This window comes from Panthera uncia (assembly GCF_023721935.1).
Source record: "Panthera uncia isolate 11264 chromosome A3 unlocalized genomic scaffold, Puncia_PCG_1.0 HiC_scaffold_11, whole genome shotgun sequence".
In the NCBI taxonomy this organism is placed as follows: Eukaryota; Metazoa; Chordata; class Mammalia; order Carnivora; family Felidae; genus Panthera; species Panthera uncia.
The window spans coordinates 7,791,458-7,808,655 of NW_026057578.1; the positions used below are offsets into that span (position 1 = coordinate 7,791,458).

Consider the following 17,198-nt stretch of genomic DNA (forward strand, 5'->3'; position numbering starts at 1 on the left):
GCTTCCAAGCTGGTGGCCTTGGCCTTCCATACAGCAGTGGTCGTAGGGTTAGGAAGTCCTTAAAATACTGCTTGTTACACAGTAGAGCCAGGATATATTTTTATTATTATTGATATCATCACTTACTAGTTTCCTATGGCTGTTGTAACAAATTACCATGACTCAGTGGCTTAAAACAACATAAATCTGTCTTCTTACAGCTCTGGAAACCAAATGTCCGAAGTCAGTTCACCGAGCTAAACTCCAGGTGTTGGCCAATCTGGGTCCTTCTGGAGGTTCCGGGGCAGAATCTGTCTCTTTGTCTTTGCAGCCTCCAAGGGCACCCACATCCTTTGGGTCACCTATGTCTCTCCTCCATCTTCAAAGCCATCAGCACACAAACCAAATCTCTCTCTCCCTCTGCTCCCACTATCACATCACCTTCCAACTCTATTTCCTCCTGTTTCCCTCCCACGAGGACCCTTGGGATGACACCGGGTCTACCTGGATGATCTCGGGTAATCTCCCCATCTCAAGAGCCTTAACTTGATCACATCTGCAAAGTCCCTTTTGCCACGTACAATCACATTCACAGGTTCCAGGGATTAGGATGTGACATCTTTGGAGCCATTATTCAGCCTATCCCTACTGCTATGATTGCTGCTGTCGTTGCTGTTATTGGGCCCACAAGCTTCCTCTTGGTGACCTGCTGGGATTCAGGTCCCAAGTCTGGTCCAAACCAATTGACCTAAGGCTACAACTTGAAACTGGCACAGGTCCCATGGTAAAGCATCTGTCTGTGGAGGCAGTCTTGGGAGTTTTACACCGGAAGCAGCCAACGGTGGGTTTGGGTGAACTAATAATGAGACTAAGCCCAGCAGTTAGCATCACCCCCTTCTCCATTTATGACCTTGACTATCTCAGAGAAGCCAGCCAGCCAGTAGTGGTATGCATGCAATTCCTCGTTGACAATATGTGGATCCAGATCTATGTGGATCCATCACCAGTTACCAGGAAGGGCAGAAATGGAACCCGGGGAGGGTGGGCAGGCAGCGTTGTCTTTATTTGCTTCGTTGTCCTGTGGCATCTCTTTTCTCCCCAAATCAGGGATTGATTTAAGTACACAGATTCTAAGCATTTCTTAATCCCCGTTTAACTTCCTTGAGATTCAGATCCCATTGTGAAGCTTACTCATTTCCATCGAAAACAGGATGCTGTTGCTTAAAAATCACACTCATTTTATGGCACTCTTTAAGCAGGCAGCAAATTAAGAGCAAACAACATTATTTGCCAGTTAAATTTGCAAAGGGGTGATCTGAACGGATTACTCATATTCCTGATTAATTTTTAGTGGAAGTAATGAGGAGGTTGTAAATGGAAAAACATATGCAGGAAGAACCTGCCTTTCAAGCACAAAACAATTTATGCTAATTGATGGCTTTACCAATAAGGTAATCTTGGAAAAATTTCTTCAGATGTTTAAAGGCATCTAATGGGATAGCTATACAACTTTAAAGCAATGACATGTTGCCCTATAAAGTTCCAAGTGACTTGAATTCTACTTTATTTTTTTTTTTAATGTTTTTATTTATTTTTGAGAGAGAGGGAGAGAGAGTGCATGAGCTGGGGAGGGGCAGAGAGGGAGGGAGACACAGAATCTGAAGAGGCTCCAGGCTGCAAGCTGGCAGCACAGAGCCCGACGTGGGGCTCGAACTCATGAACTGCGAGATCCTGACCTGGGCTGAAGTCAGACGCTCAACTGACTGAGCCACCCAGGCGTCCCAAATACTACTTTACAACTATCCATCCATTCATCCATCCTTCCATTTACCTATCTTTATTGCAATATCCAGAACTGGTAAGCATATGGGGAAATGGATACCGAGACTGTATTAGTTCAAAAAGAATATTTTGAAATAGGGAAAAAAATCAAGAGAAGAGTATTTCATGATTTGTGAAAATTACATGAAATGTGAATTTCGGTGTCCATTAATAAAGTTTCTTTGCGACAGACCTACGCCCCTTGAGAACGTTTTTACCTATGGCTGCTTCTAAACTACAATGACAGAATTAAGTAGTTGCAACAGAGACCATCTTGGTTCACAAAGCCCCAAGTATTACCAGCTGTCCCCTTACCGAAAGTTTTGCTGATCTCTGCTCTAAAATCCCAGACCACTGCATGAACAAGTCATTTGGGAATGATCTGAGGCTGCTTTGGGAAAGATCATCTTACTGGTATGCTTTCCCCCCTCTTTAAATCCAACCACCTCACATGTTTAAATCATAAATTTTGCAACTACCCTAATCCTACCACACTAACCCAGTTCCTTTTGGTTTTGCAGATTTCCTTCCAGATGTGAAGCTCTAGGCATGTGTTTGCAGCCACGATGTATGATGTGTATTAACTCTTGTGCATTAAGATTTTGTGAATTTCTTCTCTCAAAGAAGAAATTCATGAATCATAATTCTCTGTACGAGTCACAGTTCCTAACACGATGCAATGAACAGAGCAGGTGTTTCCACACACACTCTACGTGTATTCGTGTTTGTGGTATCTTAATATATCAACGTCTATGAAGGCTAATCAACCAGGCATGGTGGATGCATGGCTCTGGGAAGAATGGAGTCTCTGGAGAGGTTTCCTGTGGCCCACAAAGAATTACCGTTTCGTTGTTGGTTTCAACTGGAATCAATTTCCAACAGTTACAAACAACAAGATATTACATACACACTCAAATCCTAGATTTGACTCCTAGTCTGGAAAAAAACAAGAGATGTCCTACATGGAGCCCACAGTCGCACGTCAACGGTCTTCTGGTTTGGGGCTTTTGACGTTTCACCCCCCATTTCCCTTCAGCCCTCTTCTCTCTGGCCCCTGTTGAAATTATACCATCTGGTACTGCTATAAATATATACCTACAGCCAGATAATCTACATAGATGTGTCTGTAGATGTCCATATGCATCCAAATTGATTCTGATGAACATACTCACTGCAACAGACTAATGATTATATCCCCTCCCCAAATTCATATATTGGAATCTTAACCCCCCAGGTGATGGTGTTAGGAGGTAGGGCCTTTGGGAGGCGATCAGGGCATGAGGGGCGAGGCCTCACAATTGGGATTATAAAAGAGACCCCAGAGAGATCCCTTGCTCCTTCCATCAGTGAGACACAGAAAAGACCATCGCCTACGGATCAGGAAGTCAGTGCCACTGGACACAGATAGGCTGGCACCTTGATCAAGCTATCAGTGAGAAATAAATTAACTTCTGTTGTTTATAAGCCACCCGGTCCTATGGTATTTGCCCTATGGTATTTGCCGTAGGAGCCCAAACTGATTAGGACACACACATGAAATACTAACTGAGGCACAAAGCAGACACGCGGGGATGCACGGTTACTATGTTACCAGCTGGCTCTTCAGGCTTTGCAAGGATGGCATTTAATCCAAGTAATACACAGGTGAGTACAGGAGTAAGCCACCTGCTCAGACAGTGCTGGCCATGTTTTTCAGCATAAATATTCTAAGATTGCACTCCACAGGAGTATACATACCATAGAATTTTTCACGCTCTGTAGCAAGCGCTCGTGCTGTTCAGCTATCGCCAAGGCAGCAGAGTGGACTTTCTGGTAGATGGCTTCCCCATCTCGCGTTTGAAAGATAAACAGCCCTTCCCCAGTTTCACACATCCTGTGGAAACAAAAACAGAGGGCTCCTGAAAATCCAGTTCCACGAAGTCCGAGGCACCAAGGGCCTAGAAAACGCCATGAAACCAGAGCTGTTTATTTCACATGAGGTCGGGACTCTTGTTCACGTTCGCTAAGTTGGCTAGAATCAGAATTTCCAATTCACTGTTGTTAATATTGGGCAGGACACCGTTCATTCTAGACTAACTCGGTGCTGAATTTTTTTTCCCCCCAAAAAAGCATAAGTGTAATCCCAGTACATTGCCTCTCAAAGACAGCTGTGCAACTGGGTTCTCATTACTGTCCGTGCATCGTAAGTTCATCAGGAGCTCCACCATCCAGGGGCGCCTGGGCGGCTCAGAGGGTTCAGCGTCCAACTTCGGCTCAGGTCATGATCTCATGGTTCATGAGTTCGAGCCCAATGTTGGGCTCTGTGCTGATAGTTCGGAACCTGGAGCCCGCTTAGGATTCTGTGTCTCCCTCTCTCTCTGCCCCTCCCCGACTCGCACTCTGTCTCTCAAAAATAAAAACGTTAAAAAAAATTTAAATACAAGAAAATAAACTGCCATCCAGCTCAGCGGTGGAAGAAGGCTCCCATGACTCCAGGTTCTGTTCTTTCCTTATAGTCGATGGCTTTAAGGATTCTTTCATTTCCAAAATCAATCTGGATTCCTTTTTTTTCACTTTACCCACTGGCTTTTACCTTGGACATTTTGTCCGGCTTCCAAAGTAGTCCCAAAAGCCCCAACAGTCTTTCTTATGGCCTGACACTATCAGAAACAGTGGATGAAAACCCAGAGAAGGTAAAACAGTTTAAAAGTTGGGCCTTTGCCATGTTCTTTGTGAAGATAAGGATTCAGACATAAGAACACGGTGGCCATACAGAGATACAACAGTTGTGAATTTCCCAAGAATTACTTTGCCTAAATGATGAACCTGTCACTCCGGGCCATGAATTATGCAGTTGGTCAAGAATCTAGAAGAAAGTCGGGAGCTCAGAAAGCACCTGGGAAATTCACTCACTGGTGCCCAAAGCAAGTATGTATCAAGGCAGAGTGCAGTAAGCAGAGAATGTGGGCTCCAGATTGCCTGGCCGTGCTCGCCCCCTGCCAGCTTTGTGAGCCGCGACGCACTACTCAGCCTAAGCCTGCATTTCTGCTCGTGAAATAAACAGGAGGATAACAGCCATCACGTAAGCGTGCTGAAGGTGTTAGGCATGATACATAACGTGCACAAAGGAGGTCTTTCACTCAACGCGCACCTCCACTCTTCTGCTGGAAGGTAAGCTCCAGGTAGACCAGATCTGTTCCTGATTTGTTCACAGATCTTCCGCCACTGCCTACAACAGGGCGTGGCCTACATCTGGCGCTCCGTAAATAACTACAGAATGGACTGTGACATAGGAGGCGGTGCCCGGCAAACGTGTAATTAAGAACTGGACCCCGGCTTCCTTGAGGAAGTTTTATTGAAACTGAGGTTTCTAGAAGAGAAGGGAGGAACAACAGTCTGACAACTGCACAGAGAATGTCCTGATTTGGTCAAAGGCAAGTGACACACTAGGGGCCGGGGGGCCGGAGGGGGCAGCCTATGTTCCAGGAGCTCCGGGAATGGGCACGAGCTCCCAGAGATGACAGGCTTCGCTCTGCGAAGTCGCCACCCGACTGTAACCATTCCCACAGGCACAGATGCCCAACATCGGAAACTGTCCCTCTCTGTGCTAGTGACATGTCACACAGACATACCACATTGGAACAATACTAATGGGACCGAATTTAAGAAAACCAGAATAAATGACCCCACAGTGGCCAGTATAAATCAGCAAACTTGTGAGATGGGAGTGCCAGTGGGTTCCGCATTCCCTCACTTGCAACATGTGTTCTGCGCATGTGCATGTGTGTGTGTGTCCCTGTGTGTTTAGAATATTTGAACATTGTTACAAGCAGGATGCATCTCATACTCGACACGTATATTTATGGTACTCTTCTCTCTACTCCTGCAAAGCAGTTATTAAATCAGTGTTACATTTCACATTTGCAGTTACGTATTCTATATGAAAGAGTAAGGTACTTGTCAGAAAACAGAAGGCAAATCATAAGGGCTCCGGCAATGGATGTAATGGTAAAGAAACGGGCTTTTTCCCTGAGAAGTTTATACTTTATTCGGCTAAACAAGATCTATGTAAGTGAACAGGTTCAAGACTAACATGGTGGTGCAGTGAGCTGGTGAACGGTACTGGTCAGAGGTGCACTGATAAAGGAAAGCAGAGCTGGGGAAAGGGGTGGGTGTCGATGTTACATAGTAACAAGGAAAATCAGGAAGGCAAACACCAGAGGGGAACAGATCAGAGGCACTTCCCAGGAGAGACACAAAATTAGGAGCAAAACATTGCAGAAGTGAGGTGAACCGTGGGACTCCTGTCCTACCTGTGGCTGCAGCCGCCAGGGACACTATGGTTAAGAAAATACGGAAAAAAAAAAAAAAACGCACAGAGAAACACAACACGAAGTCAAAAAGAGGCTTAACCACATGGGTTCTGGCAGCCCCATCTTGAAGAAAAACCCGGGGAAGCGTCTGTTAGGAACTCGTAATACAGAACAGGGGCTCTCTACACTGGTGCATTCGACATGAGCAACATCGTACGGCCAGATCGTTCTTTGTTGTGGGGACCGTCCTGTGTGTTGTAAGGTGTTTAGCAGCATCTCTGGTCTCTACCCACTGCATGACAGTAGAATCCCCTAGCTGTGGCAACCCAAAACGTCTCCACACACTGATAAATGTCCCCAAGGGGGCAAAACGCCCCCAGCTGAAAACCACTGAAATAGACCAAAAATAAGGGGCTTAGGGAGCACCTAAGTCAAGGTTCAGCGGTGGAGAGGCTGTGCACACGAGGCGGCTTCCGCGTTAGGGGAGCTGTGGATTCACCGCAGACGGTGTTCACGATGAAGCACAGAGGACGTCCTGCATCTGCGGTCTGTGGGGTCTTGCCTGTTCCAGTCATGGGCATCATCGCCTGGTGGTCTCAGCTTGAGACAAGGTAGCAGTTGACTGCTGGTGCCGTGTGTAGGTGTGTTTACGTGTGTGCGTGTGTTGGCTGGAGGTCAGCTAATCTAGGCTGCCTGCTAATGTGGTGGTTTTCCTGTCCTTCCCTGAGACCACTGGGGTGAGAAACAGAAATCAACGTAAGACACCACGTGACGTACCACAGTACCACTGAGGCTTCCGAGCCCGGGACGGCTCTTGAGAACGTCAGCCAATCTCCTACGACTTGCACTGGTTTGTCAAATCTTTGCACCGCCTTATTTAATGCTTGTTTAATCAGCTCAGTTTTCCTTTCCCTTAAACAAATGCATTGTAAACGAATCGCCAAATCAACAGCAGAAGCCAGTATGCTCGACTACAAGTTGGAGGCAGATGTGAAAGTAAATACAGTGAAAACAATATGTTATTAAACTCTGACCAGATCCTCTTGTCAAAGATCTAAGCGGGACGTCTGCTCACGTGTTAGTGACACAGGTAAAGTAGAAAGTGTTAGAAGATGTGTTTAAAATGTGCCAACACCTCACTGAAATGTTTCTCTGTAATTTAATCAGGAGGATCAAAAAGGTAATTAAGAGGAAAATGACTTGGGGCGCCTGCGTGGCTCAGTCAGTTAAGCATCCGACTCTTGGTTTTGGGTCGGGTCATGATCTCTTGTTTCGTGAGTTCGAGCCCTGCGTCCAGCTCTGAGCTGACAGTGCAGAGCCTGCTTGGGATTCTCTCTCTCCCTCTCTCTCTGCCCCTCTCCTGATGATGCACTCTCTCTCTCTCTCTCTCTCTCTCTTTCTCTCTCAAAACAAATAAGTAAAACTTAAAAGAAAAATCTAAAAAAGAGAGAAGAAAAGGTCACTGTGAGATTACATTCATTTCATGTTATGCCTCTATCACTAAAACCATCCCACATCTGGGGAAACGCGGCTGTGTTTCCCGGGGCCCTGCTCTAGTTGGTGTGGGACAGAAAGCCTCATATGCTGGAATCATGGTCAAGTTTCCTGACCTCTCGAAGTTTCCACGGACAAACCTTTTAGAGCGGGGAAACTGTGTTTTATCTTTAGGAAAGGATCTCAAGTCAAGGTAAGCATCTAATGAAGATTTGTTGTTATTTTAACCCTTTAAAATGTCAAAGCCAAGGAGAGGCGGTCCTCGGGGAAAACTTCAGGAAAGAGGCACAACCACATCTCTGCCTGGATGAAAACTGCGTAATCACAGCCCGGAGCAGCGGGAAAGCGAAAAACAGCTGCACGGCGGCGGGAGGCGTGTGTGGCTGGGGAAGAAAGTCTGTGTTTGAGGCTCACGGGCTGTGAACACAGAATAATACAAACCTCTTCTCTGAGAAGGGAGATATGAATTCGGGAATGTGATTCTCCCTTTAAGAAAAGCAGCTTTCATTAAACAAAGATTGTAATGCAAATGACCGGGGGGATTTGTTTCTCTGGCTGCAGGAGGTATACTGTGTCTGAGTGCTAGCAGCACCTTAAATAAAGCCCGTCAAGGGGCGCCTGGGTGGCTCAGTTGGTGGGGCGGCCGACTTCGGCTCAGGTCATGATCTCGCGGTCCGTGGGTTCGAGCCCCGCGTTGGGCTCTGTGCTGACCGCTTGGAGCCTGGAGCCCGTTTCAGATTCCGTGTCTCCCTCTCTCTGACCCTCCCCTGTTCATGCTCTGTTTCTCTCTGTCTCAAAAATAAACGTTAAAAAAAAAAAATTAAAAAAAAAAAAAAAAGCCCGTCAGCCCGGTGGACGAGAGGAAGAGAAGGTTCCAGTTCAGAGGGTGCTCGGCCACACGCTGTCCCTTCTGTGGCTCCACCATCCATGTCACCAGGCTTCCTAACGGTTCCCTTAAATGTGTACAGACGCTGCCATCATCAGTTTTTAACTTTTTAAAAAAGGTGTTTTTAAAAAATGTTTATTTATTTAATTTTGAGAAAGAGAGAGAGAGGGGGAAACATGAGCAGGGGAGGGGCAGGGAGAGAGGGAGAGAGAGAATCCCAAGCAGGCGCCCATCGATCGGCACAAAGCCCAGCCCGATGCGGGGCTCGATCTCATGACCCCTGAGATCATGGCCTGAGCCGAAACCGAGAGCCAGACTCTTGACTGATGGAGCCACACGGGCACCCCTGCCATTATCACTTTTTAGACTTGAGTTTATGAAAACAAAACAAAACCCAAACAATCCAAAGTCATAAAATGTGGCCAGTGTAAAAGACAGTGGGTTGTTTATTAATACGTCTGTTCATCATGTTCTATGAACACGTAAAGTCAAAGAAACACTTTTCCCCTGTTTTTCCCCATGCTATGCCCTGACCTAGATCTTAGGGAGCACTGCCCCCCGTTCTTCCCACTGTAGTGCTCTACAAGCAGCAGGATGAAAGGGAGGGCTATTTCACAGTTTCTGAACCCAAACGCGAAGTGTGGCTTTACTGACCCCCAAGAGAATGAAAAGCCAGGTGAGCAACAGAGGGAAACTTCGGAACGAACCTTGAAGTTCGCATGCCCCAGACTGAAGTCGGATCACCCCCACCCCACACTGGCCCCCCAGGCGTGCCTGTGCCGTTCCAACGGCTCCCGGAGGATCCCGATTCCTCTCTGTCTCCTTACCCACGTCCAGTCAGTCAGCTTTGGGCACTAGCTTCAAAACATGTCAGTATCCAAACATCTAAGTCCACGTTCCTTGTTACCAGCATGCCAGGAGCCACCCTCGTCCTCACCGTGAGCACTACAATGCCCCCTCCCCACTGCTTTTAGCCTGAGTTAAAGAAAAAAAAAAAAAAAAAGTCAGACCATGTCACCTCTTGGCTAATCACTTCCTGTGTAGGGAAAAATTTAATCTTGTCCAAACAATCCGGTCTGGCCTTTGCCAACATGGGAGGTGATTTTTGTTTGCCTGGGTTCTTGGGTTAGACAAATAGTAACAAGGGGGTTTAGGGTGAGGCTTTGGGTCACGTGCTATCAGCTGACCTGGAGGCTGAGATGAGCCAGGTGGGCAATCGATGAATCAACCAAGCAAGCATGGGGTGGAGCCTCAATCAAAACTCTAAACGTTGTGGCTGGGAAGCGTCCCCGGTTGACAACACTCCGTGGGGACTGTCACATACCAGTATGAGAAAAGTACAGTGTTCTGACTCCACAGGGAGAAGACACAGAATCTCTATGCCGGGCACTTCCCACAGCTCTTCCCTTATCCGATGGTAGTTACTCTGTATCCTTCAGTGGTACAAGCTTTGACCAACTTCATAGATGTCAGTGAACTCCAAGTCATTCTAGCAAATTCTGAAACGTTTGGTGGTTGTGGGAGCCCCCGAACTTGTAACTGGGGTCAGAAGTGAGGAAGGTCTTGGGGACTGTTCCTTCGAACCTTGCAGTGGTCTCTCCTCACCCACAATGGCTGCCCAACTAAGATGAAAAGCCAAATTCTTTACAGTGGCTCCAAGCCCCACACGGCCTGACACTGTTCTGCTTCTTCCTTTGCATACATTGTGGCCCCCTCCCTCATTCTGCTCCTGCCACGTCAGCCTCCTGGATCTTCTCTGCACACTCCATGTACACCCCCCTTGGCACCTTTTCCCAATGTCCTTCTGGCGGGAATGCTCCCCCACCCCGCCACCACCTCCATGATTCCTCCTGGGTCTTCTGTCGGCATCAGTGACTCAGTCAGCAAAGCCAGTCCTGCTCACCCTACTTAAAATTGCACCCCTTCTTTGGGCACTTGCTATTGAATGATTTTATTGTTTGCCGTGAACTTACACAATCTAACATCTATTTTACTTTTTCAAATGTCATTATTGTCTATATCCCCTCTTCTCTACAGAGCGAACTTCATGACAGAACACGTGAGAACCTCCTGTCCGTATGCTTTATTCACTGCTATGTCCACAATGCTCGGAACCACATGGGGCTCCTAGGGGGAACTCAACAAACATTGGATGAAAGAAGGAAATGGCTCATTTTTATTTACTAGACCCTTCTAGAAAGTGAGGTACCATCACATGTAAAGTGGTCACATACACCAGTGGATCATCACCCGCAGGTGATGGCTGCACTGTACAGATGACCAACAGGTACGTGAAAAAGTGCCCAGTGTCACTAACCATCAGGGAAACCAAAACCAGAATAAGATACCATCTCACACCTGTTAGAATGTCTACTAGGAAAAAGACAAGCGATAACAAGGGTCCGTGAGAATGCACGGGAAAGTCTAGAGACCCTTGTGCACTGTTGGTAGGAATATAAACTGGTACAGCCTTCTGGAAAACAGTATGGCGGTTCTTCAAAAAATTAAAAATAGAACTACCATATCATCCAGCTATTCTAGTTCTGGGGATCTATCCAAAGGAAATGAAGTCACTATCCCAAAGAGATATGTGAACCTCATGTTCACTGTAGTATTGGTTACAATGGCCAAGACGTGGAAATGGCCAAGTGTCTACCAACGGATGAAATGCATAAAGAGAACGTGCCATGTACACACACACATACACACACACACACACACACACACACACACAATGTGATCTTAGCCATAAAAAAGAAGGAAATCTTGCTGTTTGCAACAACATGGATGGACTTTGAGAGCATTATGGTAAGGGAAGTAAGTCAGATGGAAAAAGGCCAATTCCATATGATCTCACTTGTGTGTGTAATACAACTAAGCTGAACTCACAGAAACAGATGAGTGGATACCAGCAGCTAGGGGTGGGGATGGGGAAAATGAGGAGCCGATGGCCAAAGGGTACAAACTTCCAGTTAGAAAAGGAAGAAGTTCTGGGGAGCTAACGTCCAGCGTGGCGACCACAGTGAGCAATACTTTACTGTGTCCCTGAAGGTTGCTCAGAGAATAGATCTAAAATGTTCTCACCACACACACATCGTGTGAGGCGATGAAGGTCTTAACAAACCTTAAGGTTGTTATCACTTCGCAATATATACATCGTACGCTTTAAACTTAAACTTAAACTCACACATCGTGTGAGGCGATGGAGGTCTTAACAAACCTTAAGGTTGTTATCACTTCGCAATATATACATCGTACGCTTTAAACTTAAACAGTGTTATATGTCAATCGGATCTCAAGAAAACTTGAAAAATAAGGAAATAAAATTTAAAAATACACTCCAAAATTTTTCCTTCAAAAGATGGCCACAGGGGCGCCTGGGTGGCTCCGTCACTTAAGCATCTGACCCTTGATTTCGTTTGAGTGTGAGATCCAGCCCCTGTGGATTCAAGTACAGGAAGAACGGAGCACATTTTATCTGTTAATTTGTTTTAAACTCTTTAATAAGAATGAGTGTATGCTCTATAAAATACTCAGAAATGAGAAATTACTAAGTAGCTTAGAATCGAGAGAGAAATAGAGAATATTCAAAGATTTATATTAGAATAGGGGTCCTTTGACCTGTAAACTCATCTGCTAGAGGGAAAAACAATTTTCTTCTCTGATGCAAAGCCATTTCACTAAGTACTTGTTTTCAGAGTGATACACACTAGAAATGAACAATTGCTTTGCCAAGACTGCGCAGAGGCCTTTAATCCAAAAAAAAAAAACAACAACAAAAAAAAACCAAACACCTTTCACAAACTTGTGCACTCCATTTAAGAAAAAGAATTTGTACGTGCAATGTCGATTTTCACATATTCTTGGCATACCTAAAAGTTTCTCCTAAAATGATGTCAAAAGCACAGCAGAGACTCTCTCTGGCTGGTAAAGAGGAGTGCTCTCGTGTGGTAATTATTCAGGACGTGCTGCGAAATGTCACCTGAGCTGCTTTCACTCCTGCAGGTGCTAAACCCAGGGTATTAATCTAAATCAGTCAGGAGGTGAGGCGGAGCCTGACGCTGAAGCATGCTAACTCAGCAGTCAGCTGTAAAACTAACAGGGGAGCCTACTGGACACCGGCCACCCTTCCTTAAACAATAACGTTTCAAGAACGGTTCCAAGGGAGGTGTTGACGCAGTGAGATCCTCCTGTCTGTTGGATCATCCCATAAAAAAATCAGAGCCCCTGCCAGCCTGATGTGCTTGGCTGAAGTTTCAGAGCTTCGAGTGGAAAGAAACAAACAAAAGACTAGAAAAAACTCAAACAAAATAAGCAATATGTCTCTCGGCCCGCCAGATAAACTAACTGTTCTTCTTGGTCTCCAGGGGCAAGAAGTGGCAATCCATGGTGCAATTGCGTTTTATTAAAGAGCTTGTATTTCAACCCTGGATTTCTTCAAGGAAAGAAGAAAACAAAACAGAAGTATGATCGGATTTGCTTATGTTGGGTGGAAAGGAGGAGAAACAGCGTCCAGAAGATCCTGATGACCTACGATCATCACACTGCTGCCCAGGAGAGATGAACAACCCTGGCTATATGTGCCTGTCCTCCAGACTAAAAAAAAAAAAAAAAAAAAAAAAAAAGGCTCCAGCAATTAGGAGAATTCATACATTAATGTATATCCAAATGGTTTTCCTCTGGTGATGTAAGAACGCCGTCTCTTCCCTAGCTCTGTGGAAGTATGGAATATGATAACTGATGGATGTGATAGACTAACCTCATGAAATACTATAGACTTTCTAGATATCTACAAGGTTTGGAAGTAAGAAGACCTGAGTGTGAATAACTCTACCATTTACTAGTCTAATGCCTTCGGACCAGTCACCCAGGTGCCCAAGCCTCCCTTGAAGATGAGAATGGTAATATTCCCTACTTTGTACGATAAGTGAATGGCATGACCATATGAATGAGACACTGCATGTAAAATGCTTCCTATAGTGACCTTCATGTAGTAACTTGCTCCATAAATATTAGTGATTACTCTTCGTGGCCGGTATGCCGGCTGGAACAGAATTTTTCAACTGGGTAACTGGACCAGATACCTATTTGCTGTGGGAGATTGTTTTGTTATGTTTAGTAGCACCTCTGGCCTCTCTATGCATTAGATGCCAATGGTATCCCTGACCAACTGTGACAATCAAAAATGTCTCCAGACATTGCCAAATGCCCCCTGGGAACAAACGCATCCTTCGTTGAGAACCACGGTTCTGCATCTCAGCACCATGATGCGTGATGTTGCTAATTACAGTCAAATAACTGCTTTACCCTATTTGCTTTGAGCAGCTATTAAATGCTATGTTGGACACATTTTGTTAGGGTTCTTTTTTTTCTTTTTAAACCTTATACCCATTCCCCTTTGGATGGCATGAGTACACCCTTCCTGCTTTGGGAGAACCACCCATTCTATTGGTACCCTGTGTGCCTTGTGTAATAAAGTTCTCAGTATAGTACCTGACATACAGTGAATGTAACGGTCGATATATGGTAGGAATTTCTCTCTCTTCTATTTGCCTGATGGTGTGAGAGGATCCCAAAGCGTCTAGAAGCCACCATGTGAAGCCAGAGCAAAGCCATCCTAGAAGCAACAGGACTGAGAGATGAAACCTAGGGTCATGTACACTCTGAATCAAGTCAAGCCTGAAGCCATCCCTACCTCCTGGACTTGTGGTTATGTGAGCCAATGAATTTCTTCCCTGCTGTTTCAGTTTGGTTGATACAACTGCCTACTATGTGCCAAGCATTATGCCAGGCATTCACACATACACCTTATTTAATCTTCATGGCAATCTTGCGACGTATGTCACATATTGTACCCATTTTACGGGCAGCCAACGGAGCTCAGAGAGTTAGGTCATTCACTCAAGGCCCACAGCCAGTATGTGGTACAGCTGTAATTTCATTTCATTCCCTCCAATTTCTAGTTCAGTCTGTTACACATGCCCTGGTGTCAGTCTTGGTGGGGTAAAGGGGGGCCCTTTGAGCAGAAGTAACACCCCATCCCAACACTAACAGAAGCTGAAAGTGAGCAGAACTTTGCCCAAAGTCCTTGGGGAGATTCTTTGTGTTCTGGAAGGCAATACTGCAACATCTTTGCAGATGCATGTTGGATACGTGAAAACTATCTGCCTGGAGACACTTAACTCCTCTTCATTTATCGATAGGAGACAGGGAGAAAATCCTATTAGTTAACAGGAAACTGCTTTGTTTTGAACACATCCAAAAATAGCCAAGGAAAAAATTATCTTCACTAATAAAGCAAGGCAGATATGAAACCTTCATGCTTGGGGGAACACAAATGATCTTATTATCCTGAGCATCTTGATGGTAACCATAAAAATTCATCTTTATTTGAGTTTCAGGCAAAATATAAACTAGGAACATTACCTTGTGTTTAACACTGTCTGTATCCTGCAGACCCAAGCCCTGCTCCAAAAGTCATCACAATAAAACATCAAAGACACTGCTGAGGAGAAGCGGCGCTATTCTAGGCCATCCGTGTGCGTTACTGCTGTTCCCCACAACAGTCCTGCAAGGAAGTTATGACTTGGACAAACATACAAGGGAAGCGAACCCCTCTGTCCAAGGTCAACAGCTAATAAAGAATAGAGATGAGAGCCCAGGGTGTCCCCCTGACTGCTTCTTCCACCACCCCGTGCTGTTTGACAAATGAGCAAGACCCGAAGAACACATTCCCAATACTCTCCCTTCTGTGACTCGCTGCAAGTTAGCATCATCCACAGAGCACGACCACTGAATAAGAACACGGTTCAAAAGCAGCTGAGTGTTCTGAGTCCCTGCAATCCTTGAGGCACAGCATGGTGTGGTATGGGTTGTAGGTGTTCTCATCATCTAATGGCTTCGACGAGATACCCTGAAGGTCAGACCATAAAGAGACTAAAGTCATAGAACAAAATGCTTTCGTTTTACAAGTTAGCACTTTATGCTTTTGGGTCAAAAGCCATTGGAATATTTCTGAAATTTACGTCTCCAATAGATCTGTAATTTCCATCCGCCATTTCTTTTACCTGAGCTACTTTGGTATCTCCCCATATATCCACTTGCCACCTCTATCTCACTGCCTACAAAATATATAAACACCATTCTCTCATTCTCTCTCTCTCTCTCTCTCTCTCTCTCTCACGTACACACACACACACACACACACACACACACACACCTGCTTAAAAAATCTCTATGGTTTCCTATTACACTTAGAAGAAATATCAGTCTTTAAAATAATGTCCTAGATCCTTAGCAATTCTACTAGATTAATATGAATAAGTTGAACTTTTGCAATATATGAGTAATATGAAAACTTGAAAGACTGAGATAATTTCAAAAAACGTTTAATATTCATCATGAGATACTATAAAAGTTTACTAAGGTTTTAGCTTTCAGATATTATGACAGAAAGCCATACTCTTCCTATTACAATTCCCATAAATTCAAGGAACTGAAAAATTTTCATGCTTGAATAAGTGCTACCCGAAATAGGCCCAAGACACCCTGATCAATGCAGAATTCTACTGTCCATTGATATGAAATACAAGTGGGAGATGATATGAGGCATACAATCAATAGAAAAGCCTACTCCTATCGTAAAACATTTTTCATACATAGATTTCACTGGTTATGGTTAATACATAAATAATTCTGGAGACCCAAACAGGAAAATATAGCCACTTTCCCCAACAAATTCTGATTTTTCTACAGAGATTTTCCCATAAGGATAATAAATAAGTAATTCTGACAAAAGAACATCGCTCTGAAGATTACAGTTTTATTTTCTAATGTGAAGACCTTTGCCATCTCTGGGAGATTCAGAGACTCATTTATAGCATTTCAATTTCCAGGTACTTAAAAAGCAAATTTTAAATAATTGGGATTTGCTTATAAGGGAATGAGCAGATTAAGTTGAGCGGAGCATTGCTGTCACATGTTCACACAAGTTAGGGTCTTATGTGTTTGCAACTTCTGTTTTTACTCTTGTATCAAGTATTGTATTCCTATTGGGAAGAACCATCCACTTTTACAAACAAACAAACAAAAATTTTTAAAACCACAAGCTGATTGCCTTCAACTTTAATGTGAATTTTACAGAAGGACTTGTATCTTGAAATTTAGTCATTTAAAATTCCAAGATATAAAATTTATCTGCAATGTCTCAAAAGAAGAGCCTAAATTCTGAGGGAGCAAGAATGGTGAGGGGGTGGGGAGAAGAATGAGATCCTGATTAGACTAAAATCTCTTTCTGGTTAATGATCGACCCAGATTTTTTGGCACCACTGGCACTACCTTCTCTTTCCAAAATTGACTTCTAAAAGGAAAAAGGGAAAGCCCTAGAAGTGCTTATTGGGTATGGACTGCAATAAGCCAGTTCTAGAATCAACCTCCTAGTGTTAGTGCGGTTCATTACACCATGGATGGAACCCAATCAATGGCACCTTCAGAAATGAACGGTGCCTCATATTGATAATCTACCATAGTCAGCCAAGGAGAAAACATAAACAGATTAACACTATGGATGTTTCCCAAAACCCAAGAAGCTGGCCTGTGTTCAGCATGACCCAGTAGATGGTACCTTTCTGGCATTTTCACCTAATTCTACGTCAGTTTGTGGTATGGAATCAAACCGCGCAATGAAAGTTTACATCACATTGCTGAAACATGAGAACTCTCCATGG

General features: G+C 44.5%; 1 protein-coding gene across 1 annotated transcript in view; it reads right to left on the reverse strand.

The window, feature by feature from the left end:
- The window catches only part of DOK5 (docking protein 5), a 151,681-nt gene that overhangs the window by 28,798 nt on the left and 105,685 nt on the right, over positions 1 to 17,198 (reverse strand). Inside the window, exon 6 of the mRNA XM_049650603.1 lies at positions 3,538 to 3,673. Within this exon, the coding sequence (XP_049506560.1) occupies positions 3,538 to 3,673 (136 nt within the window). The remainder of the gene's footprint in view (positions 1 to 3,537; positions 3,674 to 17,198) is intronic.